Source organism: Neomonachus schauinslandi, chromosome 7, assembly GCF_002201575.2.
Source record: "Neomonachus schauinslandi chromosome 7, ASM220157v2, whole genome shotgun sequence".
Lineage (NCBI taxonomy): Eukaryota > Metazoa > Chordata > Mammalia > Carnivora > Phocidae > Neomonachus > Neomonachus schauinslandi.
Window position 1 is genome coordinate 29,849,387 of NC_058409.1, and position 24,444 is coordinate 29,873,830.

At 45.9% G+C, this 24,444-nt stretch overlaps 1 protein-coding gene across 2 annotated transcripts in view; it reads left to right on the top strand.

Moving 5' to 3' along the window:
• CTNNA1 (catenin alpha 1) overlaps positions 1–24,215 on the top strand; it is a 310,525-nt gene extending 286,310 nt beyond the window's left edge. For both annotated transcript variants that reach the window (XM_021701882.1, XM_021701880.1), the window contains exons 11-18: positions 5,936–6,092; positions 13,876–14,076; positions 14,654–14,805; positions 19,393–19,503; positions 20,623–20,804; positions 20,922–21,027; positions 22,742–22,876; positions 23,672–24,215. In XM_021701882.1, coding sequence (XP_021557557.1) covers positions 5,936–6,092; positions 13,876–14,076; positions 14,654–14,805; positions 19,393–19,503; positions 20,623–20,804; positions 20,922–21,027; positions 22,742–22,876; positions 23,672–23,959 — 1,332 coding nt within the window. In that variant the 3' untranslated portion in view covers positions 23,960–24,215. The remainder of the gene's footprint in view (positions 1–5,935; positions 6,093–13,875; positions 14,077–14,653; positions 14,806–19,392; positions 19,504–20,622; positions 20,805–20,921; positions 21,028–22,741; positions 22,877–23,671) is intronic.
• The last annotated feature ends 229 nt before the right edge of the window (positions 24,216–24,444 follow it).

A 24,444-nucleotide genomic window follows, 5' to 3' on the forward strand; every position in this document is an offset into this window, starting at 1 on the left:
AAAATATCGATATAGATACTGATATCTATACTGATAATATACAATGGAGGGAGAATTACTAGAGAAATGTTCTGGAGTAGGGGAGACGAAATAGAGATCTAGGGGACAGGTGGAAAGAAAGGTTGATCTGAGATGGGAGCATAGATTGAACACCATATTTTTAAAAAGGTAAGACAGTACATGGCACAGATGTAGGTAGGTGGGTAGATTTGGTGATAGGAACCTATAGACATTGTCTTCTGATTGCATTCACCTTCCCATTTAAATAGGAAGCAGAATTACAAGCTGAGAGTGAGGATGCTCGCAGAAGTGTTACAGGTTTGAGAAGAAGGTGTGAAACGAATAGAGCCCAGACTTGAAAGGAGAAGATTGACTGGACTAAGGAAATGTCCCCAACATTATGCATCTTGAGTGATAAGAATTTTAAAGAAAGGGGTGCCTGGGTGGCTCAGTCGTTAAGGGTCTGCCTTCGGCTCAGGTCATGATCCCAGAGTCCTGGGATCGAGCCCCACATCGGGCTCCCTGCTTAGCAGGAGGCCTGCTTCTCCCTCTCCCACTCTCCCTGCTTGTGTTCCCCCTCTTGCTGTGTCTCTCTCTCTGTCAAATAAATAAATACAATCTTAAAAAAAAAATTTTTTTTTTAAAGAAAGACCACTCAGCATGATTGGGAGGAGGAAATTGTGAGATGTCTGAGTGGAGCTGCTTGGTACGTAGCATGGGTATGAGTTGGGAGCTAGAATGAATGGTCTAGATAGATGTGGGAGTAGTTGGCCACCTAAGTGGTATGCAAAATCATGAAACTAGGTGAAATTGCTCACAATGAGGGGAGAAGTGTAGAAAGAGGAGAGAAGGCAGCATAGGATGGAACCTTGAGGAACTTCACTGTTAGTGGAGGAAGACAAGGCAGTAAAGGAGACAGAGGAAAAAATAGCCAGAACAGTGGAAATAAAACAGAAGTATTTGACAAAATCTAACGTTAAGGCCTGATAAAAAACACTATGTAAACCAAGAACGGAAGAGAATTTGCTCAGCCTGATAACTTCATACTTAATGGTGAAATGTAATATTTAATGGGAACTGGTTGAGCCTTTTCCCCCTTCAGTCAGAAACGAGACAAGGATGTCTTTTTTTTTCAACATTGTTCTAGAGGTTTTAGCCAACAGCAGCATTTTATTTTTTTATTTTTTATTTTTTTATTTATTTATTTGAGACAGAGAGAACGAGAGAGAGAGAGAGCACATGAGAAGGGGGAGGGTCAGAGGCAGAAGCAGGCTCCCTGCCGAGCAGGGAGCCTGATGCGGGACTCAATCCCGGGACTCCAGGATCATGACCTGAGCCGAAGGCAGTTGCCTAACCAACTGAGCCACCCAGGCGCCCAACAGCAGCATTTTAAAAGTTACCATTCAACATGGTTGTAGTACCTAGTTTTGGGCCTTTTGCAAATTTATTGAGCAAGAATATTAACACATTAATTTTTATTTCTTTGATTTGTGAGAGTAAATTTGTTTACTAATCCTTAGGTAGGCTGTCCATGTCTTTCCCCCATTTTTCTGCTAGTATTTTGGTGTTCTCCTTTCAGATTTACGTAACACTGTATACTTCATCTGTTATATATACTTAAATACAGAAGTAATATAGTCAAATTTATGAATTGACTTCTCCCATTGTTACTTGGAAGTAGGGGATAGTTTTCTAAGAAGTGAGAAATATTATTTCTATTTAAATATTAAAAGCATAAATAAATTCTTTAGCTTTGTTATCTGTCTGGAAACAATCTTAGCATTTAAATATAAGCATGATGTGAGGCTTTAATTTTATTTTTCTCCAGATAGCACATCAAATGTAAAAATAATGTACTATTATTCCCCGCTGGTATGTGATGTCACTTTTATCGTACACTGAATTATGCTCTATGATAGGGCCTGTTTTTAGATGATTCTGTTCTAATTACTTTAGCTTTGTATTACATTTTAATTAACTTGCTTCATTACTCTTGCTCTCTGTCCCCAAGATTTTTTCGCTATTCCCAGCTATTTATTGCTCCAGATGAATCTGTGAATAAATAGGTCACTCTTCCTACCCCAGAACAAGAAATGTATTGTTGTTTGAGTTTTTGTAATGTAACTTAGAAAAGTTTAGTCACTTACTGTTATTTCAATCATGTGGGTTTCTTTACAGATTTAACCCCTTATATTTCCTATTAACTGCTTTCAAAAAGATCTGACATTCTTCTCATTTTATTTTCTAACTTTTTTCCGGCATATAGAAAAATTTATTAATTTTTAAGATATATTTATATTGTCTAGCTACCTAATGAACTCTTAATAAATCTAAAATTTTTTTCAGTTGACTTTTCAGTTTCCTAGATAAACAAAGATCGTCTGTATTGAGAAGTAATTTTGTGTTCTCTAACAGCTTTTTCTTTTATTTCATTCCCATTTTATTTTATTGACGAGAAGGACCATTATATTATTATTAAACTAATGGTGACCTTAAGTATATCAGTAATAACATCTTTATTTTTAAGGTAAATGATTCTAGATTTCACCACTAAGTATTATATTTGATGATTATTTAAAGTAGTATGTTAAGTATCTTTCTATTTCTAATTTACTGAGTCGTCAGAAATGAGTATTTATCACATGTCCTTTGTAAACAGTTCTGTAAATGAAAATGAGAAAGTTAATCTTAGACAAGGTGCCTTTTCTCCATTATACTGTGTGAGATAAGATATGTTACTGAACAAAGAGAGCAATTTTCTCTTTGTAATGGAGGAATTATCTTCGTATTTAAAACATATAATTAATTCCCTGCCCATGTTTATTTGGCTCTGTTAGGAAACATTTTCTTCAGCCAGATATTCTTAAAAGGTCTAGCTCTGCTCTGATTCATTGATGCATTTAGTGAATCAGTGAGTTAAGAAATGAAGAGTAGTGGTGAACCACCTGATGGGAAGTGAGTGAATGGTAAGAAGGAAAAGAGGCAAAGAACAAGCCTTGAGATGATGAAGAGAAGACCACCACATAACACATGAAAAGATGACGGGAAGTCTCTTCTCACAAATGATTGTCTAAACCCATATACCTTTGAAAGTGGCGGGCTGTCAATAACTAATAAGTAGACGGCCCAGGCCCCTACGCCTCCGAATCTCTAGCTGATGGTCTCGATGGTCTGGCATTTCCACTTGTTTCTGCAGGAAGAGGAGTAGCTGCACTAATCTAGGAGGTGTGCTGCTTCAGTTAAAAGTCTTTGAGGGCTAAGTTGATGTTATTCTTGAATACTGCTCTCAATATATTGGGAATTAAACACATGACCTTGAAGGCATGTGGTTCCTGTGGCACCTAACAAAACTTATCCCAGATCCTACCCTCTGGTTTGCATGCCCAGATACCTGTGTGGTGGCTGTTGTTCTGCTTCATCCAGATCCCTACTCCCATCACCACTAGTTACATCTTGTCTTTGCTTCCCTTGCAAGGTGCATTATTACAAATACATTTATTTCTAATAACCCTAAGGACCTTGTACCTAGAAATGTTACTAATTGTTCTCTCAGTTTGATTTCATTATTTACAGATTGAATGAAAACAGCAAGGGATCTGAGTAGATACTTCAACAAAGAATATATGCTAATGGTCAATAAGCACATGAAAAGATGTGCAGCATCCTAAGCCATCAGAGAAATGCAAAGTAAAACCACAATGAGATCTCATTCCATACCCACTAGGATGGCTATCGTTAAAAAAGAGAGATAGAAAGAGTGGGAGAAAAGAAAAAAAACAAGTGTTAGTGAAGATGTGGGGAAATTGGAACCTTCATACATGCTGGTGGGAATGTAAAATTGTGCAGCTGCTTTGGAAAACAGTCTGGCAGTTTCTCTAAAGTTAAATTCCACTTCCAATCCTACTTTTAAATACCCAAGAATAATGAAAACACAGAGACATGTATATGAATGTTCATAACAGCTTTATTCATGATGGCCAGAAGGTGGAAATGGTTCAAATGTCCATCAGTTGATAAATGGATAAATAAATTCTTATATATCTGTATAATGGCATATTATTCATCAATAAAAAGGAATGAAATGCTGGCACATTCTCCAGCATGGAAGAACCTTTTTTTTTTTTTTTTTTAAGATTTATTTATTTGACAAAGAGACACAGCGAGAGAGGGAACACAAGCAGGGGGAGTGGGAGAGGGAGAAGCAGGCTTCCCGCTGAACAGGCTCCCTGGACCCTGGTCCCAGGGCTCGATCCCAGGACCCTGGGACCATGACCCTGAGCTGAAGGCAGAAGCCTAATAATGACTGAGCCACCCAGGTGCCCCCAGCATGGAAGAACCTTGAAAACATTAAGTGAAAGAATCTAGTTACAAAAACCCATATACTAATGTGATTCCGTTTATATGAACTGCCCAGAATAGGCAAATCCATAGAGAAAGAAAGTAAAGTTAGTGGTTGCCAGTAGGTAGGGCTAAGGAATATTGAGGGAAATGGGGAATGACTGCTGATGGATATGGCATTTGTTTTTGGGGTGATGAAAATGTTCTAAAAATGACTGTGGTGATGGTTTTACAACTGTGAATATCCTAAAAACTAGTGAATTGTATGGTTTAAATGGCCGAATTTTTTCGGTGTGTGAATTCTATCTCAGTAAAGCTGGGTGTTTGGGTGTTGGGTTTTTTTTTTTTTTAACAGATTACTTTTTATTCTTTTATTTATTTTTTAAGAGAGAATGTGCACAAGCAATGGGGGTGGGGGGCAGAGTGAGAGGGAGAGAGAGAATCTTAAGAAGGCTCCACACTGTGGGATCGATGTGGAGCTTGCTCTCACAACCCTGAGATCATGACCTGAGCCGAAATCAAGAGTCAGACGCTTAACTGACTGAGCCACCCAGGTGCCCCTACAAATTACTTAATAAATTTTACACTTCCCGTGCAGAACCTGAAATACCAGATGTTCATCACAAGATAATTAAGAATGATGGGTAACTGGAACGAACCTAGAAATCATATAGGAAAATAATGATGTACATCCATAGGATGGAATAAGAAACAGTTAATGTGGTTTTTTAAAATTTTATTTCATTGTTATGTTAGTCACCATACATTACATCATTAGTTTTGATGGTAGTGTTCCATGATTCATTGTTTGCATATAACACCCAGTGCTCCATGCAGAATGTGCCCTCTTTAATACCCATCACCGGGCTAACCCATCCCCCCACCCCCCTCCCCTCTAAAACCCTCAGTTTGTTTCTCAGAGTCCATAGTCTCGTGGTTCGTCTCTCCCTCCGATTTCCCCCCCCTTCATTTTTCCCTTCCTACTATCTTCTTTTTTCCCTTCCTACTTTTTTTTTTAACATATAATGTATTGTTTGTTTCAGAGGTACAGATCTGTGATTCAACAGTCTTACACAATTCACAACGCTCACCATAGCACATACCCTCCCCAGTGTCTGTCACCCAGCCACCCCAGCCTTCCCACCCCGCACCACTCCAGCAACCCTCAGTTTGAAACAGTTAATGTTTTTAATGTATATTTAGTGATATGGAGACGTACTTAAAAGAAGAAAGAAGATCGTGTTATGTATTTTTTGACATGTGTACTTACGTATGCGCGCGTGTATGTGGGGGAGGGGGAAGCCTGGAATATAATGTCAAATTTTAAAGAGTTGCTGTCACAGAGTGGAAAGATTAGAGAGAGTTTTGTTTCACGAAATGCATATCTGTATTTCCAGTGTGTTTCTGTCACACTCACACAGCCTATTGTCTAACGCTTCTCTCCTCCATTTTTGTGAGTGTTGTGGTGGGCATGTGGTATGCGCCCTGGTGAGATGTGTGTGTTCAAAGCCGCAGCCGCTGCACTGACCAGAGTGGCCCACATACTTTATTTTCATGACGCTGAAAGAGTAAACAAGGAACTTCAATATCTTTGCAGGTTATCAATGCTGCATTGGCTTTAGCAGCAAAACCCCAGAGTAAACTGGCCCAAGAGAACATGGATCTTTTTAAAGAACAGTGGGAAAAACAAGTCCGTGTTCTCACAGATGCTGTCGATGACATTACTTCCATTGATGACTTCTTGGCTGTCTCAGGTAATGAGCTGGTTCCCCAGAGAAGCATGTGAGAATGTGCATAATTACTTTCACCTAAGACACAATAATGGACAATCAAAACGCCCCCAAGTCTGGGCAGGTAAATTATTCTAGCAGTAATACTGTGCTGGTTTTCGTTTTAATTAAAAAAAACAACAGCAGCTCACAACAACAAACTGTCACTGACTCCTCAGCAGTGGGAGGTGGGGTTGGAGTTGTTTGCCTTGTGGTGGGGCTGGTCTTGATCTTAGAAGCAGGAATTAGAAAGCTGGCTGACAGTTTCCTCCGTTTGTGTAGAGTGAGATTTTGCAACTGTGACCTGTTCAACACCATAACGACCCACCCCTGTTGCTGCTGTTGTATTTAGAAAAAAACATTGACCTGGGTCCTAGGAGAGGCTATGGTTGGTTGTGATGAGCTTGTGAAACTTAAGAGATTCCCAGCACCATCACCTTTAATTCCTTTTTGGAAATAATTTTTACCCCATCTTGGAAAGCTTCTTCCTTTCTCCCTCAGAAATGATCATAGTTTAACTGCCTACTTTTCGAAAGACTCTGTCTGCATGATGCACAGATAGAAAACAGAGAGGAAATATTTAAGTGCCATTTAATTATGAACTTGCAAAAAATAAATCTGGGTAATTCACCTCACAAAAACAGTTGATTTCATTATATAAACATAAACTGGTAATGACATAGTAAATTGCATTCATATAGAAAATGTCTGTCAACTGCAATTCACTGTTTATCACGCAGAGATAAATTTCAATCCATCTCCTTCAAGTCGAGTAAGTATAAATGCATTCTTCATTTAACAGGGCTTCTGCTGCCCTTAGCTGCACTGCTTGCTCTCTGGAGGTGCCAGGCTTCCTGAGGCCAGTGGCTTTGGGCAGAGTCAGTGGCTGGGTACTTGTAGGGCTAAAACTACCTGTCACCCCAGGGAACCACAGGCTGCAACGTGGGAGATGTGAGTGTCAATGGGGCTTGAAAGAGAAGCGGGGCTTAAGTACATGCACAGCACAGTCCTCCAGCAGTGACCTATATCTAAGGTGACAGTGTGTTCTGCATACCAATGTTCTCCTCTCTCTGCCGGTTCTCCTTGGGACTGGTAGCTTTGGCTGTACTTGAGAGAGTGGGGAGCGAGCAATCCGTAAACTCCAAAAAGGGGGGATAAACCACTGCTGCAGGACTGCCAAATCGCAGGTGCTGGTACTTTAAAACAAAAAACCCATTTGCAAGCACATCTTTGCAGGTGCCAAAAATGCAGCAATGGCTTTTTTGGGAAATCTTGGCCTTCTGTTGTTTTTCCCAATGAAGTACTGAATTATTCTTTTTCATCGGTTTAGAGAAAAACATTCCACCTTCACAGCACACTTTTAAGCAAACAACAAATTCTGAAATCTAAATGTAAAGCCCCCCTCCGGTGATAGATCCTACATTCCTAAACTTACTTCTCGTGATTAGGCTGGGTATATAGCTCAGGCTTGGTCTTAAGGGATTTTCAGTCCTTCTTACAGCAAAATAAAATGTAATAGAATCGAATGTCCCTCATGCAACATTCTTCAAATTGGAGAACAAAAAGGATTCTGCAGTAGCATTTAGTGGGATCCAGGCAGTATCTTTAGGGTATATGACATAAAACAGAAGCATGGTAAAGAGAAATCAAATTCTTTAACAGATACACTTTTATCTGGTGAGTATGTTCAATTTTTATGCAAATGTGGGAAAATATAAGGGTTGACTTGATGGAAAGGAGTTTAGACAGTTTGTGTTTAGAAAATAAAAACGCGGAACAATTCTCTAAGTCAGAAAGTGGTGGTGTTTTCAGAGTATCTGAATTTCAGAGGTCTACCCCGGTATCTTTCTCTAAGGTTTTGTCACAGGCTTGCTTAGCAGAGTCAAGCAATTAAAAGATTTACAGGGCCAGGCTATTACTCCTAATTCTTGGATTCTCTTATGGTGTGCTTTGTAGGGACATGGGATGAAGGAGGAGACAAGCAGATGCCTGGGCAGAGTTCTCCTCCATTGACCAGTTAGTTTGTAGCATTCACACTCCTTTGTATTCTCACACACCCAGCCCACCCGTGATAGCTTTAGCCTTTTTATGTGGGGCGACTAGAGATGTCTTCTGACCGGACACAGTCTTGCTGGGGAATTGACTGGCTCTCATCACAAGGAACCCCAGTTTGAACGGGGCAGGCCGCCACTGGTGTCCAGTCCTTAGCCCTGGTGCAGTTCACGGCACCTCTGGTTGTGCACCATGGATTGGAGAGAGGTGTCAGTCTGCAGCGTTCATGGGCAGTCTTTAGACAAGAAGTCACATCTTGTTCTCATCCTGTTGTGCCCCTTTGCCCATTTCCCCTTGTCCTGTGGCACACGGTGCTTCAGCAGTCCTGTCAGTGAGGGCGGCATGTTCTTGAGGAAGGGGGCTGGCTTCGGCTTGGCTTCTGGCATCATAAATCTTTGCTAAATGCAGATGAGGAAGCTGCTTGACTCCCTGGAGTGGTTGTTGTGTACCATTTTGTACTGTATTCTGGTACCTCTGGCAGTGTGATAGATTTTGTAGAATATTTCCACTAGTGATTTTCCACCATCAAAACCTTGGACTTGATGGCGCCTAAGGTGTTCGCTGTAGCCTGTCCACTAGCCAAGAACCCCTCCACGGGTAAGTTACTTAGGTAATAGTACTGCTTTCTCGCTATTGTTCCTGCATATTCAGTACCTTGGGTTCCCAAAGTTCCCCCATACTTGCCACAAGTCATACCTAAATTTGTGGCTCAAGAAGTAATGGTCATTTTGTGTATAATCTGTTAAAGCTACCAAGCATTTCATGAGGCTGCAGGGCAGTGGAAACTTGGGTCCCTGTATATCAAATATGAGACAGTGGCACTTGAAAATAGATGTCATGCATGCCCCCGCCCCCCCCGCCAGGGAAGGGGGAGTGGGGGCTCCTTTTCACCAAGTTATATTCAGAATGTGCCTTGTAAATATTGGAGATGGTTAAGATGGTAGAGCTCATTCAGCAAACCCCAAGTATGTATATTGACTGATCCCTTAAGGACAGGAGTTTGAAATTTATCAAAGTGATAAAGACTGTTTGAATTTCATTTGAATTGTATTTGATAAACGTTTTCCATGGAAATGCAATTTACTGTCTTATGCATTTATTCTGCTTACATGTGGAAGTTTTAGTTCCTTTTTTTTTTTTTTTTCAAGTGTTTGGTTAGAGTGGTTCTAATTGGGTTTATTACATTTCTTTACCTTACGCTCTTGGAAACAAATAGTATAGTGCATTAGATACTTTAGGGCAACACCTAAGAGTGGTAATTTGTACTTCTTCACTAAGTGTCAGTGTGCCCAAAGAATTTGGTCTGATTGAAGGCAGTTATTACTTTTTTTTTTTAATGGAAGGCCATTAAATAATAGGATTATGCAAAAAACCTGTGAAACTACAGATAAGGTCATGTTGAAGTTGGGTGTGATTTCTGACTCCCATGCCCACTAGCTGTGTGACCTTGGGCAGTTCAGTTAATACTTATGTGCCCTGGTTTCCTCATTAATTAATGGTGTTTTTTAATTTTATTTTTTAAAAGATTTTATTTATTTATTTTAGAGAGCACGTGCATGCATGCATGAGTGTGGGGAGGGCCAGAGGGAGAGAATCCCAGACTCCACAGAGTGAAGCCCGACATGGGGCTGGATCCCATTGTCCTAAAGTCATGACGTGAGCCAAAACCAAGGGTTGGAGGCTTCACCAAATGAGCTACCCAGGTGCCCCTGTATATGAAGTATTAATATTATCATCTCCTTTGTCTGCATAAGTTTACACCAGTAAGGATAGCCAGAGCAAAGGGTACACAGAATGGGCCCTGTTATTCATCATGGATTGAAGTATAAGTTCATGTAGGCTTTTTGGAGAATGCCAGTTGGCTTGGTGCCTAGAGGGCAATTAGGCACCACACATCTACGTTAAACATATACGCCTTTTGACTTAGTAATCCTATTGCTAGAAATTTCCCCCAGGGATATGTACCCACATGTTTGCCAAAATAGCTGTACAAGGATATTCATGTCAACTAAAATGTCTAAGAGAAGACTACATACGTAAATTATGGCCCCTACATCTATTCAGTAGGGTATTTTGCAGTCATCAAAAAGAATGAGGTAGAGGGGTGGAGGCAGGCCTAGAAAGGTTTTCAAATGAAAAACATATAATAGTGTCCATAATACGACCCCTTGTTAGATAGACTGTTGTGTATGTGACTTTTTTCCTCTTAGAGGCACCTCTGATGTTGAACAGAGTGCTTAATGGGGTACAGATTGGTGTGTCTACTCCTAATGGACCCATGCTGAGTTTCCTTGGTAATTCAGTTAAAGCTAACATAATTTATGGTTTAGGTTAGCATAGGCACCTCCAACCCTTCCTTGTTTGTACATGTCCAGTGGAGACTCATTTCTGCCTTAGGGCTGAAGTACAGCGAACAGAGTTGGTGCTTGTGTCCTGGGTATGTGGTGGCCTCAGCTGGATGGGGCTTTCCTAGAGACAGCTGTTAGGGCCAGTAGAGACTATTACTTTAGTCAGCTTCCCGAAATAGAAGGCTTCCTTTGTTGCTAAAGCATGGCAAGCCCTTCCCTGGTTTAGGTTCACTGGAAGAAAGCCAGTGTGAATTCAAGAAAGTCAAAATTGATTTTTCAAAACATAGGTGTCTAGATGAAGGCTAACAAATCCTTGGTGGAAGTTTGGGCTACTTTGTCTAATGAACGAAAAAGATGCCATGCTTCATTGATTCGAAGATGTGTTTCCTCCCCTGTATTAACAATCCTGAAACGAGGATGAATTTTAAAATCAATGATATAAGGAAACATTGGTCCGTGGCTTAGTTGGCAATGCTTTTTCCTTCCTTTTCTTCCTTTTATTTTCCTTTCCTTGGTGATACGAAATACAAATGTAAAATAGGTTTAGCAAAAGCAGCAGTTCTTAACCCACAGTATGGCGTGCAGGCTCAATACCAGTCTGTTCAGTTTACATTAATTATATAGAGAGTTTATATATAAAAGATGCTTCTGATGGGCTCCCCACCCATTTATTCTTTTTTTTTTAATCTTTTTTTTTTTTTTTTAAGATTTTATTTATTTAATTGACAGAGAGGGACAGGAGAGAGGGAACACAAGCAGGGAGAGCGGGAGAGGGAGAAGCAGGCTTCCCGCTGAGCAGGGAGCCCGATGTGGGGCTCGATCCTGGGATCATGACCCGAGCCGAAGGCAGATGCTTAACGACCGAGCCACCCACGCGCCCCCCCCACCCGTTCATTCTTAACGATTGGTTCACATATCCTCCCTAAAATTTATGTAAAAAGTTTAATACATTTTCTCTGTTAATAGTACAGTGATGGAAACCCTAGCAAGTCCCCTCTAATGTTTGAATTAGGGTCTTCTTAGCTATACTGTGGTAATTCATTTTTCCCTTCTGTAATAGGAATTCACACTGTATTTTGGCTTTCACTGGAAATAATTCATTTAAAGAAAGAAAAATTCACAGCAAAATGAAGGGGAGGGTACAGAGATTCTCTCCGTCACCCCACACATGCACAGCTTCCCCCATCACGGTGGCACATTTGTTACAGTTGATGAACCTGTACTACATTATCACCCAGAGTCCATCATGTACATCACTGTTCACTCTTGGTTGGTGTATTTTCCATGGGTTTGGACAAATGTATCCATCATCATAGTGCCATGTACAATATTCATTGCCCTAAAAAGTCCTCTATACTCTTCCTATTCTTCCCTCCTCACCTCCAACTCCTGATACTTTTTACTGTCTCCATAGTTTTGTTGCCTTTTCCAGAATGTCATTTGGTTGGAATCATAGAGTGTGTATCCTTTCAGATTGGCTTTTTTCATTTAATAATACGCAGTGAAGGTTTCTCCATGTCTTTTCGTGGCTTCATAGCTCATTTCTTGTCAGTGCTGAATAATATCCCATGGTCTGGATTTACTTCATTTTTTCCATTCATCCACTGAAGTACATCTTGTTTGCTTTCAGCGGTTTGGCAGTTATGAACAGAGCTGTCCTAAACATTCATGTGCAGGTTTTTCTGTGGATATAAGTTTTTAGCTCCTTTAAATAAATACCAAGGAGTGTGACTCCTGGATCACATGGTCAGAGTGTGTTTAATTTTATAGGAAATGTGTTTTTACCAAACTTACTTTCAGTCCTTTCACATCATTACTTCTTCCTCATTGTGATTTTTTTTTTCATCTTACTCCATTTTGCCCGCAGTCTCTTGGGAAATACAAAGAGGAGGGCTGTGGTTTCTCTTAGGGTCTACAGGGGAACCTGAAGCCCAAAGGCAAGGCACTCTGGTGCTCTCTTCTTTGATAGATACACTAAGTACCACTTGCGTCTGGCTCCCTTTGACATGAAAGGAAATAGCACCATGACCACTCTATTATTGGGAGTATCTAAAGAGGTCAAGCTTACTGTTACTTCCCTTCTAGACACTGTCACATAGAACTTGACTGAGTATGTTAGCAGACACTGCGAGGGGAAGGGGAATGGCTCCTGGAAGTGGGTTAAATCAGGAGGCAGTCCAGAATAATGACATGTCAATGCATAAGATGACCAGATATGTTTCTTAAACAGATTATGTTTACCCCGGTTGTTCTAGCTCTTTCAGAAAAACTAGGACCTTTAATCTTTCACTATTGTACCAGGTATTCTTTTGGCTTAAGCGAGTGAACATGTCTTCTACAAGTCCTTAAATGTCTTGAAGAGCTCCTTTCTGAGCAGGAAGGCATTGGCCAAATGATGACACAGGGTCTTTCCTTTATGTCACTCTCCCACCCACCCCACAGGGTCTGAGCAGCCCTGTCATTTGGGCTGTCTGCTGGTGGTCTCTGCATTTCTGGGTGAGAACATTCCCTTTACCATTCAGGTCGGCCGTTTCAGATTGACATCATCCATTTTAATGGCTATATAGTACCCATATTTTATCCCTACTCTGCTCTTGGACATTTTGGTTCCACTTTGCTGTTGTTATAGATGAAGCTGAGGCTAACTCCTTACTCTGGGGTTCCCAGAATCCAGTGTCAAGCATTTTGCTTTGAGGAAAAATAGTTTTGGTGGGTCCTCCAAATCCAGTTCGAAAACTAGTAGGAGCCACCTGTCAACTTAACACAATTCAAGGGTTTTTGCAAATACCACAGCAGTTCTACAGGCACCTGTGAGCGGATCACTAAATGTTTTGCCTCAGGTGGGCTCCCTCGGTGACCTCCGGAGGAGGATTCATTCTGCTTTCCAGCACCTTCTATCCCAGAGCTGTCCTGGCTTCTTGGCAAATTGTCCGAATACCATTGGCATCTACTGGAGGGAGGGGCAAGGGACTGGAAGGATAGAGACTTCTAGTGAACCCTTTCTTCTATTTTAGACTTTATTTTGGACATAAGGTCAGTGGGATTATTTAAAGAAAAGAGAAGTTATTAAGGTTTCTGTGATCTGAATTTTCTGCCTGGCTTACAGAACAATTGTGCCTTAAAGATCTCAGTTGATCTCTCCCACTTTCTATAAACCTGGAATTGAAGATTATTATTCTTGGAGGTGATTACAGGTTGAATTTCTGTGGGACAGTTAATCCAGCGGTGAGTCTGGTCTCTTCAGCAAAATGATACACGGGGAACTTTGGCATGCAATGAGTACTCAGTGAGCGACAGGTGCCAGCCTGCAGTTGTCCCCTTCTAGTGGAATGCCTTCTCCCTCATTCAGCTTTTTGTTCGTTCTTCAGAGAATCACATTTTGGAAGATGTGAACAAATGCGTCATTGCTCTCCAAGAGAAAGATGTGGATGGGCTGGACCGCACAGCTGGTGCGATTCGAGGCCGGGCTGCTCGGGTCATTCATGTAGTCACCTCAGAGATGGACAACTATGAGCCAGGGGTCTACACAGAGAAGGTGCTGGAAGCCACAAAGCTGCTCTCCAACACAGGTTCGGGGACTCCCTCCCTTTATGGTGCTCCCCACGCATAGATGGCCTGGGTGGGCTGGGCCGCCCTGCGCCCTGGTTAGGAAGGGCAAGATCAGGATGCAGCTCAGGTCTTCACACGACATGTCTGGGTCAAACATCAGGCTTTGAGAAGTTGATCCGCCAAATTAAGTGTTTTCACCTTTCTTTCACTTGTCCCACAGCTAATGATGGGAATAGTTCTGAACATACTATTTAAGATGACCCTCTGAGTTGAGTTTCTTGTTAGTGAATAAATACTGAATTAAGCAGGGCGGGTCCTGTTCTTAAGCAAGGCCTCCAGTTTATCTCACTTCAGTGGCTCACCCATCCAAATCTGATACTGCAAAATCTGGTCAAAGAGACAAAGATGATGTGAGTCTTGGTAAAATATGGCATTTAATTTATTTCAACCGTAACTACTTCTCACATAGGTGGAGGCAGAGGCTCTTCTTCATACACCTTGCCGCCTCGTGTCTCCCTGAGGGATTTAGGGAGGGCTGGTGGTAGAACAATGATGTCTGCCAGGCCAGCAGGGTCTGCCCTGCCTCTTTCTCCACAGTCATGCCGCGTTTTACGGAGCAAGTGGAGGCGGCCGTGGAAGCCCTCAGCTCGGACCCCGCCCAGCCCATGGATGAGAATGAGTTTATTGATGCCTCCCGCCTGGTGTATGATGGCATCCGGGACATCAGGAAAGCGGTGTTGATGATAAGGGTGAGTAACTGCATTTCAGACCTTGTAACAGCTTCTTGCTTATCGTTCGCTAAACTTGAGCAGTGCATCATTCTGGAACTCAGCAGATGTGGTGGCGGTGTATTAAAACCATGAATCTAAAAGCTGTTAAAATGAGATATATTTAATTATGTTGTCTAAATGACTTTTAGTCGCAAGTTAGAGCCTAAACTTGGGCCAAGAAGGGGAGCTAGTGTGAGTTGGCTTTGAGGATTTAGTTTCAGGCATACAGTCCCCGCAAATAGGCGGCTTCTGGTAAGTTAGAGGGAAACTACACAGAGTGAAGCCTCTTTGGTTGAGTATTTCCTTAATGCAGGTTGAAGTTATCCTTCACATAGAATCCGCTGTCCTTGAAGGAGTGGTGGGGAGGCAGGAGGCTCCTGGGGCCTCAGTGTGTTCGCGGGGAGGATTCGTGCCTGTGGTAGCCACTGCTGATGCTCCCCGGAAGTGCCGCCTGCCCTGGGCCCCATTGGACCCATTTGCTCTGAGAACACAGCAGTTCTTACCAAGTGAGGGAAAGGCCAGCACCCCCTCCTTGTTGGCATAAACACAGGCGTTTTGAGAAACTACTAACCCCTCTGTAATACGGCGCAGGGTGCTGGGGCCCAGTCTCACAGCTGTCTTGCCCTAACGTTTCATCTCTCACATGCTGTGCTGAGGATGAGCCCGTTGCTCTGGAAGCTGAGAGCAGGGAGTGTGAGTCCCTCTCCCCAGGGACCCCCAGGGGTCCCGCAAGCCTGGGCCAGGCCCCGCTCTCGCTGCAGAGTCGTGGTTGCCCTGCGGGGCCTGCCTGCTGCCCAGATAGCGGCCGGGCTGTGCTGCCCGGCCAGTAGGCTCAGGGGGCTTTCGTTTACTTTCATGGTTTGCTAGTTGAACCTCTCAAGGTCGGCAGGGATCCTGTCCCACATTTTGTCTTCTCAGCTTGGCACCCTGCAGAACCCAGCCAGATAGTTAGCTGGAAACAGAGGCATTTCTAAGGCAGTTGCGTGAGGCTGGACCCGTTTCGTACGCAGTGTAGAAACGCTTGGGCAAGACCACCGCTGCTCCTCCCTGGGGCTGAGGAGGACAGCCAGGTGTTGCTGGATCTCCCGGCCAGCTGCTGGCTGTTGCTGCTGCCTCCCGGTCCCCGGGACAGGGCGGGGGGCAGGGGGTTGTTTTGCTTTCTCCATCCCTTCATACCTGTGCCCCAAGAAGAAACCTGGCCTGGCTGAATGACAGGTTAAACCCAGCAGCCATATCTCAGTAGTGTGAAGGGATCGGTCCCACCAACCACTGGTAAGGAACACAGCCCTATTTTTCCAGACTTCTTTTCCATACTGACAGATACCTAGAAATAGAATAAAAGGAACCTCAGTGATAAAGGGGAGTCATTGGTGTCTGAAGTTAACGTTTTGAGGGGTTTAAGTGCGTGGATACTGCAGGCATGCGAGGAAACGTGTGCAGATCCTCAAGTACTGTTGGGGGAAAGCAAGTCCTGGGAGCAGGCAGGCCTCCTGGGCCCCTCTTCCAGTTCTCGGACTGTAGGCAGGTTCCCTCATCTCTCTCATCTTCTCTGAAAAACAGAGGTACCGGTGGTTTAAATGAGCTGTACTGCAGGTAATGTGCCCCACACAGGGCCGGGCCATGCAGGAGCTGTGCGGGACACGAGGATGGCAGTGGCCCGGCAGGGGCACGGGGATGGGGCCTTGGGTGGCAGAGGCGTGGGCTGCCAGGAGCGCTGGAGCCAGGGCGAGGTGGAGGCCTGTAAAGCAGCCGGGCGGCAGGCCCTCGCCTTGAGCTCCGTTGCTGTTTCTAATTCAAGAACCCTTCCAACCCCAGGAACTCTTAAGCTGCTTGCTGTCCCGTTCTCCTCCACCTCAGCCTCCCTTCGTAGTCACACGTAGTTCTTGTCATTACCAGTGTCACGTGTCCCTTTCAGCAGCTCCCGCTCTCCAGGACTATGACAGCCCTGAGGCTTCCTCCCTCGTCACCCTCACTCGGCCTCTCTGGTCTTTGCTTCACTCCTTTCTAGCTTTGCGTCTCTCGTTAGTCCATAGACTCTCCTTTGCCCATTTCACTTCTTTATGTTGCCTCACACGGCCCAGTCCTCGTGGAATCCGCCTTCGGCTGAGCCTGGCGGAGTGCTGGCAGCCGCCTCTCGGGAGGTCCTGGAACCGGCCAGCATTGCCCCCCAACCTTAGCACCTAGGGAGGTTTCAGACCTTCCTGCTCGCCTCCTCCGTGGCCTGCTGCTATCTCTCTCTGGTGCGGAGGTGGTCTGGACATCCGGCCTGCCCCCTGCCTTGTCTGTGCACGGGGACTCTGCTTTCCCCTCTCTCCGTGGATGTCCCAGTGCTCCGAAGACTGTCCTCTCGTGCCTTTCCCCAAGCGTGTCGCATGACGGCATTTCTCCCCTCTTCAGGAAAACCTCTTGGTGTCGCCCTCCTTCTTAGTCTGCTTTGCTGCTTTGTGCTCATCTCTTCAGCTTCTGACCAGTGGCACGCCTGGTAGCAAAGTTCTCGAACTCTTCTCTGTCCTTATTCTCTTGGTGGGTAAGACATGAGGGTGACTCTCCTGAGTTCTACACACACCTGCTCCCTCTTGCCGCTCGATTATCTAACAGGCACCTCCTGATCTTTCACCCCCACCCTGTGCCGCCCAGTCTTACGTGTTAGTTGCTGGCAGCCTACCTTCCACTTGCTCAGGCCCAACCTCACATTCACTCTTGCTTGCTCTTTTGGTCTCCTGCCCCACATCTGATCTATCAGCAAATCCTGTCAGACCTACCTTCACGGTACAGAGCACATCTGAACCCTGGTCCCACTCTAGGCCAGGCCGCTGACATCACTCACTTGGATTCATGCAACCGCCTCCCTGTTCTCGTCCCTTGATGCCTGCAGTCTCCTTGTCCACAGATCAGCCCAAGTGATCCTCTTAAGCTTCGGTTAGATCATGTTACCCACTGCTCCACACCGTCCGCAGGCTGTGTGGGGCGCCAGTCCTTACACTGGCCCACAGGCCTTCTAGGACCTCACCACCTGCTGCTCTCCGGGGGCTCCTGTTGACAGGAGTGGACCTGTGACATGTGGGCAGTGAGCTGAGTCCCTCTGCCGTGGCCTCCTTGTTCCTGTAATTGCCCCGGCAAGTTCCTCCCTCTGGGCCTTGGTTCTGGTGACCCCATCCGGCTAGAACACTCCTCCCTTAGGTCCTCCTATATAACCCTCGGTGCTTTATTGATTTTAATCACTTTCTGATGTGATAAAATTCACTTTTTCATTTTGTTTCCTGTCATTTTTCCCATTAGTATATAGGTAAGAGCAGGGATATCGCTGTGTGTTAGTCATTTTGTACCTCCAGGGCCCAGAACAGTACTTGCCACACAGATACTCAGCAAGAATGAAAGAAGAGGAGGTACAGGGTTTTCTTGGCAAGAACAGTTCTTGGGTCTCTGTTGGACTAGCGAGGGTGGTACAGAAGCAGAGTTCTTATCAGGAGGCACTTCTTTGAGAAGAATCCTCCACAGGTGTCTGTGACCCTAGGATTTAAAATGGCCAGTGGTGGTGTAGTGTTTCATGTTGCCAAGTCCGAGAGACTTCAGGATCTTCCATTCATGTGTTCCTTATGGCTTGCTGGTGTGACCCCCGCTGTCCTTACCTCATCTCATTGAGGGACAGGCTTGGCCTTTGCCTGTGTACAAACCCAAGATAGTCTGGGCCTGGCCAGATGCTTCCTCACACGTCCTCTCATTGAGGCCTCACAGAGAGCCCTTGGGCTGGGCTTGGATTAGGTCCTGGTGCGGATGAGGGACTCGCCTCACTGCCCTCCTGTCACAGGCTGGCCAGCTGGGCCAAGAGCCAACCCCAGCTGTTCCGCCTGCTGCCCTGTTACTGATAACTTCCAGAAGACAACATTATGTTTCAAGTCAGCAGCTAATCATGAGAGGCTGGAGGTTGTGCAAAATAGGAATTTTATTTCATAATTAAAGCAAAGAGCTAGGACTAGTAATCAGGGTCTTTGGTACATACTCAGACTTTACCTGCCATATTCCTTTTGCATTCATAAAAGTAAATACAAAAGAAATCCATAAAAATCCACTACCTGTTTGTACTCCTCAAAGCAGTATCCTAAGAGAAAGCCCAGTATTATGTAATTCATTAATTTTCTTTTTGCCATCAAGTGGGAAGGTTATGAGAACCTGCTTAATGTTGGATAAAATATTTCTCTTTTTAATACAGTGCGTTTCGTACCCAGGATAATCCTCACCTTTGTGTTAGGATACAGGTGTTAGAGGAGTACATGATTTCAAAGAGAGTCTTGACTCTAGTGGAAATTGAAGCCCCAGCCCCCATAGAGAAACTCCTTGATCCTTTGGGAAGTATTGATGTGGTGCCTTTGCCCAGTGTTTGTTGGATGGGCCACCCCGCGTGTGCATCAGTGAGGCGGGGTCTTAGATGAATAATGAATGATTTTAACTTCATTCCCCAGAACCGTTTAGAACATGGCACATGAAAATCCAGAATTTTGGGTGTTCATACATTGGGCCCAGAGGCCCGGGCTTGTATCTGACTTGTGATCTCTGTGTTGGTTGTAGACCCCCGAGGAACTGGATGACTCTGACTTCGAGACGGAGGACTTCGATGTCAGAAGTAGGACAAGCGTCCAGACAGAAGATGATCAGCTGATAGCTGGCCAAAGTGCCCGGGTAGGGGACATGTTTGACTTCACTTTGCAGCCCTTCCGTGTGACTCCGGGAACTTGGCTTTTTATTTTCTAGGAAAATGCTCTCGATATTGAGAACACCATTTTCCCACTCTTTTCTCTGGCAGCAGGACTGAGGTTAACCTCAGTTGTGGCACATGCTAGCCAGTTGTCTGTTCCTCCAGAATGCCTCCTCAGCTGGGAGCAGGGCAGGAACAAGCCCTCTGCCTCAGCTGGGCCCTGGGGCTTTGGTTGATGACAGAGCCCTGCATCGGGAAGGCCCTAGCATCCAGTCAATGCAGTGTTTGTTAAAAGGATTGTGAAATTTGAAAAAGATTGCTGTCTTTGCCCATCTCAGTGATACCATGGGTATGAGCTATTTAATTATTCATGGGTTAAAAAAAAAATAACTGGTACATTCAAGAAAATCATTCAGAGCCATTGCATTCATTTGAGTCATTAAATCTTCAATCAATAGCGTTTATGTTTTTGGGAGCATGCCAAGAAATATTTCTGTGGAGTCTTTTTCCACTCCTTAGAAATCATTTTGCACAGCGAATGCATCATTGCTTTGGGCCCCACTCCATCAAGAGCACTTGGGGAAGCCGAGTGGGGAGCAGCTCAAGGCTTGGAGTCCGTGGGCCTTGAGGTGGGCACCAGGCCTCCAGGTGCTGCTTTGATAGTTTTAATGCCATGTTAAGTAGCTGAAAGTAGAAGCCACAGGAAATGCCCACACAAGGCCCACCAGGGAAAGGGTTCCATGCATCAGCCCCTTCTCTTACGTCCTCTCCCCACGGCAGCAGGCGGAGGATGAATTTACAAAACAATGAAGTAGCTTGTGTTCCCGTACAGGTGTGATCTGGAAGCTTGCATGCTTAGCTTTCTATCCCTCACACTGTATTTTCCTCCACACTCCAACTTGTTCTTGAAAGTGGGTCGGAAATTCAGGCTGCTGTAAACCTCTGCTCAAAATGAGAAGAAATGGACCTTTAGGCGAAACGAAACCTATTAAAGCATTATCCTACCTGTGTCATAGATTGCTTGGTAGAAATACTCTGGGCTAATGCACTGTGAGAACTTCATCTTCTCTTTATGTAAGAGCTTTCTGTGCTTCTCATTCCAGGCAATCATGGCTCAGCTTCCCCAGGAGCAAAAAGCAAAGATTGCAGAACAGGTGGCCAGCTTCCAGGAAGAAAAGAGCAAGCTGGATGCCGAGGTGTCCAAGTGGGACGACAGTGGTAATGACATCATCGTGCTGGCCAAGCAGATGTGCATGATTATGATGGAGATGACAGACTTCACCCGGTGAGCTGCCCCTGCCCCCACCACGTGTGCAGAGGGCGACCCTGTACTGCTTTGCAGGCCTCTTCCTTTTCTGTCCATCTCCAGCTACGTACGACGATCCTCGTTCTCTCTTGTCAGAGGTAAAGGACCGCTCAAAAATACATCGGACGTGATCAGTGCTGCCAAGAAAATTGCGGAGGCCGGATCTAGGATGGATAAGCTCGGCCGGACCATTGCAGACCACGTGAGTGAGAGGCTTGCTACGTGGGTTTCTTTGGGGAGCCCAGTGCGGTCCATTCCAAGGTGGTGACTATTATTTTTCTGGGGACACAGCACTCTTCTCATCTCCAACCTTGTGCTTAACTCGTCAGCCTGCCTGATTAGAGATTTGTAAGGATTTCTGAATTCCTCTTTTTCTTTGACAAGCCTTAGGAGCCAGGCCCAGTTTGCGTTAGAGCACCTCTCTGGAGCAGGTGCGTGTGTCCTGCCATCCTCTGTGGTGGCGGCTCATCAGCCACTCCTGTGGGCCACTGCTTGTTCTCTCCCCGTATGCTGCAGACCTTCAGATCCAGCCAGGAGCTGCCTCTGCGGGTCCTCACACACTGGAACTAGGGGTAGAAGGGCATCTCGTAGGTGTATTTCGCCTAAGAATTAGGAGTCCCATGCTAGTGCTTTGGAAAGTGGATGTGCTAGATGCGTCTGTCCCCTGCGCTGCGTGTTCTCAGGCACCTAGCCTTCACCCCTTTGCTTCCATATGCATCTCTCAACAAAGGTGGTTCCTATCTCCTGGCAACTTTACATTTCTCCTGATGCTCTAAGATTCATTATCGGAGCCCCTGTTGCCCATTACAGCCCCTGTTGCCCATTAGAGTTTTTCCCTGTAGTTCCAACCTCGCAGTCCCCTCCTTGCCCTGAAGGATCCAGGCTGCAGGACAAGTGGCAGTGGCTCCTCACCACTCAAGCCAAAGATTTATTTTATTTATTTATTTTTAAAGATTTTATTTATTTATTTGAGAGAGAGCACATGAGAGTGGGGAGGGCCAGAGGGAGAAGCAGACTCCCTGCCGAGCAGGGAGCCCGATGCGGGACTCGATGCGGGACTCGATCCAGGGACTCCAGGATCATGACCTGAGCCGAAGGCAGTCGCTTAACCAACTGAGCCACCCAGGCGCCCCAAGCCAAAGATTTAGAAGTCGTTCTTGACTCCCCTCTTTGCAGTCCAGGACGAAGCCCCGGTGTATCTGCCGGCCACAGGCAGCTTGACACCATCCAGTCTTTTCCTCTCTGCAGCCACCAGCTCAGGCCAGGCCTCCCCAGCCCGGGCCTAGACGGCGGTGGCCTCTCCTCACCCGTCCCGCCTTCCACTCCACACGGCCCATGGCCGCCAACTCGGTCTTGATGCGTAGATCGGAGGTGGCTCTGCAGCTCTGCACTAGCTTCTTAGCACAACATTCCAGCCCCACAGGAGGGAAGTGTTTGCTGTAAACACTTGAGAGAGGTGCTCTATTTCATTGTTGGTGGGGAGCTTCCTAAGCCACCCTCAGCTTCGGCAACAGGACAGGAACGGGGCTGCCCTTAGTTTCCCTGAGGCTGGTCAAGACCTCACGGTCCCTGGGTGCTCTTTTCCTTGCTTCGGTTTACTCACTCATGAACAGCTCCTTTTATGCTATGTTTAGGAGCACGTAAAGTGTCTGTGAGCAGAAGAGCACTTGGATGGTTATTATGTAGCTCAAAGCACTCGCCCTTCTCTCCAGAACCAGGCTCTTGCTGAGGCTTTTTCTCCCGTTGAGGGACATGGGCCCCTGCAGAGCCGCCTAGGGCCGGAGTGCCGCCAGTAGCTGGTAACTGCCCTCCCCTGCCCTTCGCGGGCACTGAGGTGCACCCCGCTAGCCCGGGGTGTCGGCTGTGTTGGGGCCCGGCCTGGGGTGCTGGGTGCTGAACCGCTGCTCCCCCGTCAGTGCCCAGACTCAGCCTGCAAGCAGGACCTGCTGGCCTACCTGCAGCGGATCGCCCTCTACTGCCACCAGCTCAACATCTGCAGCAAAGTCAAGGCTGAGGTGCAGAATCTAGGTGGGGAGCTCGTCGTCTCGGGGGTAAGTTTTATCCATGAAAAGAAGTGATTTTCCAAAATGAAAGTAGCCTCGTGTCCGCATACATTCCTTACCTGCCCTGAAACCAGGAAAGTGCGCTGTGGAAAAACCACAGGGGTTTCTTCTCCGTCCTCGGCGCGCACGGGCTGCACGTCGGCAGCGCCCTGATGAACCGCGGTACCTGGTGACGGTCGGGAGCCATTACCGGGCTGGACTCTGGCTGGGAAAAAGGAGTTTTATCTTTCCTGTTGTTCTTCCCCCAGAGAGGAATTGAACCTGTTCAAAAATTACAGAGATGACATAGCCAGGCTTTGTCAGACCTCCTCCACCCTTCACAGAGTGCTCGAGGGGTATCTCTTTCCTGGCTTGTTTCCTGTGCCACGGTTCGGACCCCTCGTCACGTTGGGTGGGGGGAGCGGATTTCTTGCTTGGCCTGCTGGGCTCCATGGATTCCCTGTAACTTCTGCTCATCGCGGGGGATTTCGTTTCAGAGAACTCCGTGGTATGCGCGACATACCAAAGGCGGTGGGTTTCTGTCTAGGACGCCGCCTCGTCCCTGCTGGTGGTTACAGCTCCGCGGTCACTCACAGATCCTCCTCTGGGTTTTGAGTCTGAATCAAGATTTGTGGAGGGGTGCGGATGGGCAAGGTGATGGTGCCTTGTGTTTTGGGTACTTCTCCTTTTACTTCTAAGTATCTGAAACAGGCATTTTCAGCTTTCTTGGATAAGGTCAGTAACCATTGGGAGAGCTACTGCCCAGGCCCCTGTGGTCCTCACTGCCCTGTCTGTGCTTCTCAGGTGGACAGCGCCATGTCCCTGATCCAGGCCGCCAAGAACTTGATGAATGCGGTGGTACAGACGGTGAAGGCGTCCTACGTGGCCTCCACCAAGTATCAGAAGTCTCAGGGCATGGCTTCCCTCAACCTCCCGGCTGTGTCGTGGAAGATGAAGGCACCTGAGAAAAAGCCCTTGGTGAAGAGAGAGAAGCAGGATGAGACCCAGACCAAGATTAAACGGGCATCTCAGAAGAAGCACGTGAACCCTGTGCAGGCCCTTAGCGAGTTCAAAGCCATGGACAGCATCTAGGGCCGCCCTGCCCCCACCTCTTGGGGCTTCAAAAGATCGGTCACTGCTCTTCACCCAAATGTATCTGCTAAGTAGAACAGTGATGTTAGATTCCACAGGGACGTAGGCAGATTTTAAACCTGTCCAGGTGGTGAATTTGGCAAGGACATACTTGTGTTTAGATTGGTCAAAAATCCTTTTGGAATTCAGAAACACATTTCTAGCTATATTTTTGTAAGCTTAAATAAAAATAATTCCATAACCAAAGAGAAACCCACATTAACTTGTTAGTGACACTCTTGAGCAAGTTCACAGTGTGGCATTAGGGGCTGAGAGGAGGGGATCGGAGTCCACCTTGGCTAGGGAGGCGGCTTCCACCAGCCCTGGGTTCTGAGGGGGGGGGGGGGGGGGGGGGGGGGGCACCCGCCGGGGGGGGGGGGGGGCCCCCCCCCGCGGGGGGTTGGGGGGGGGGGGGGGGGGTTGGCTGGTGTCACATGACCATAGAT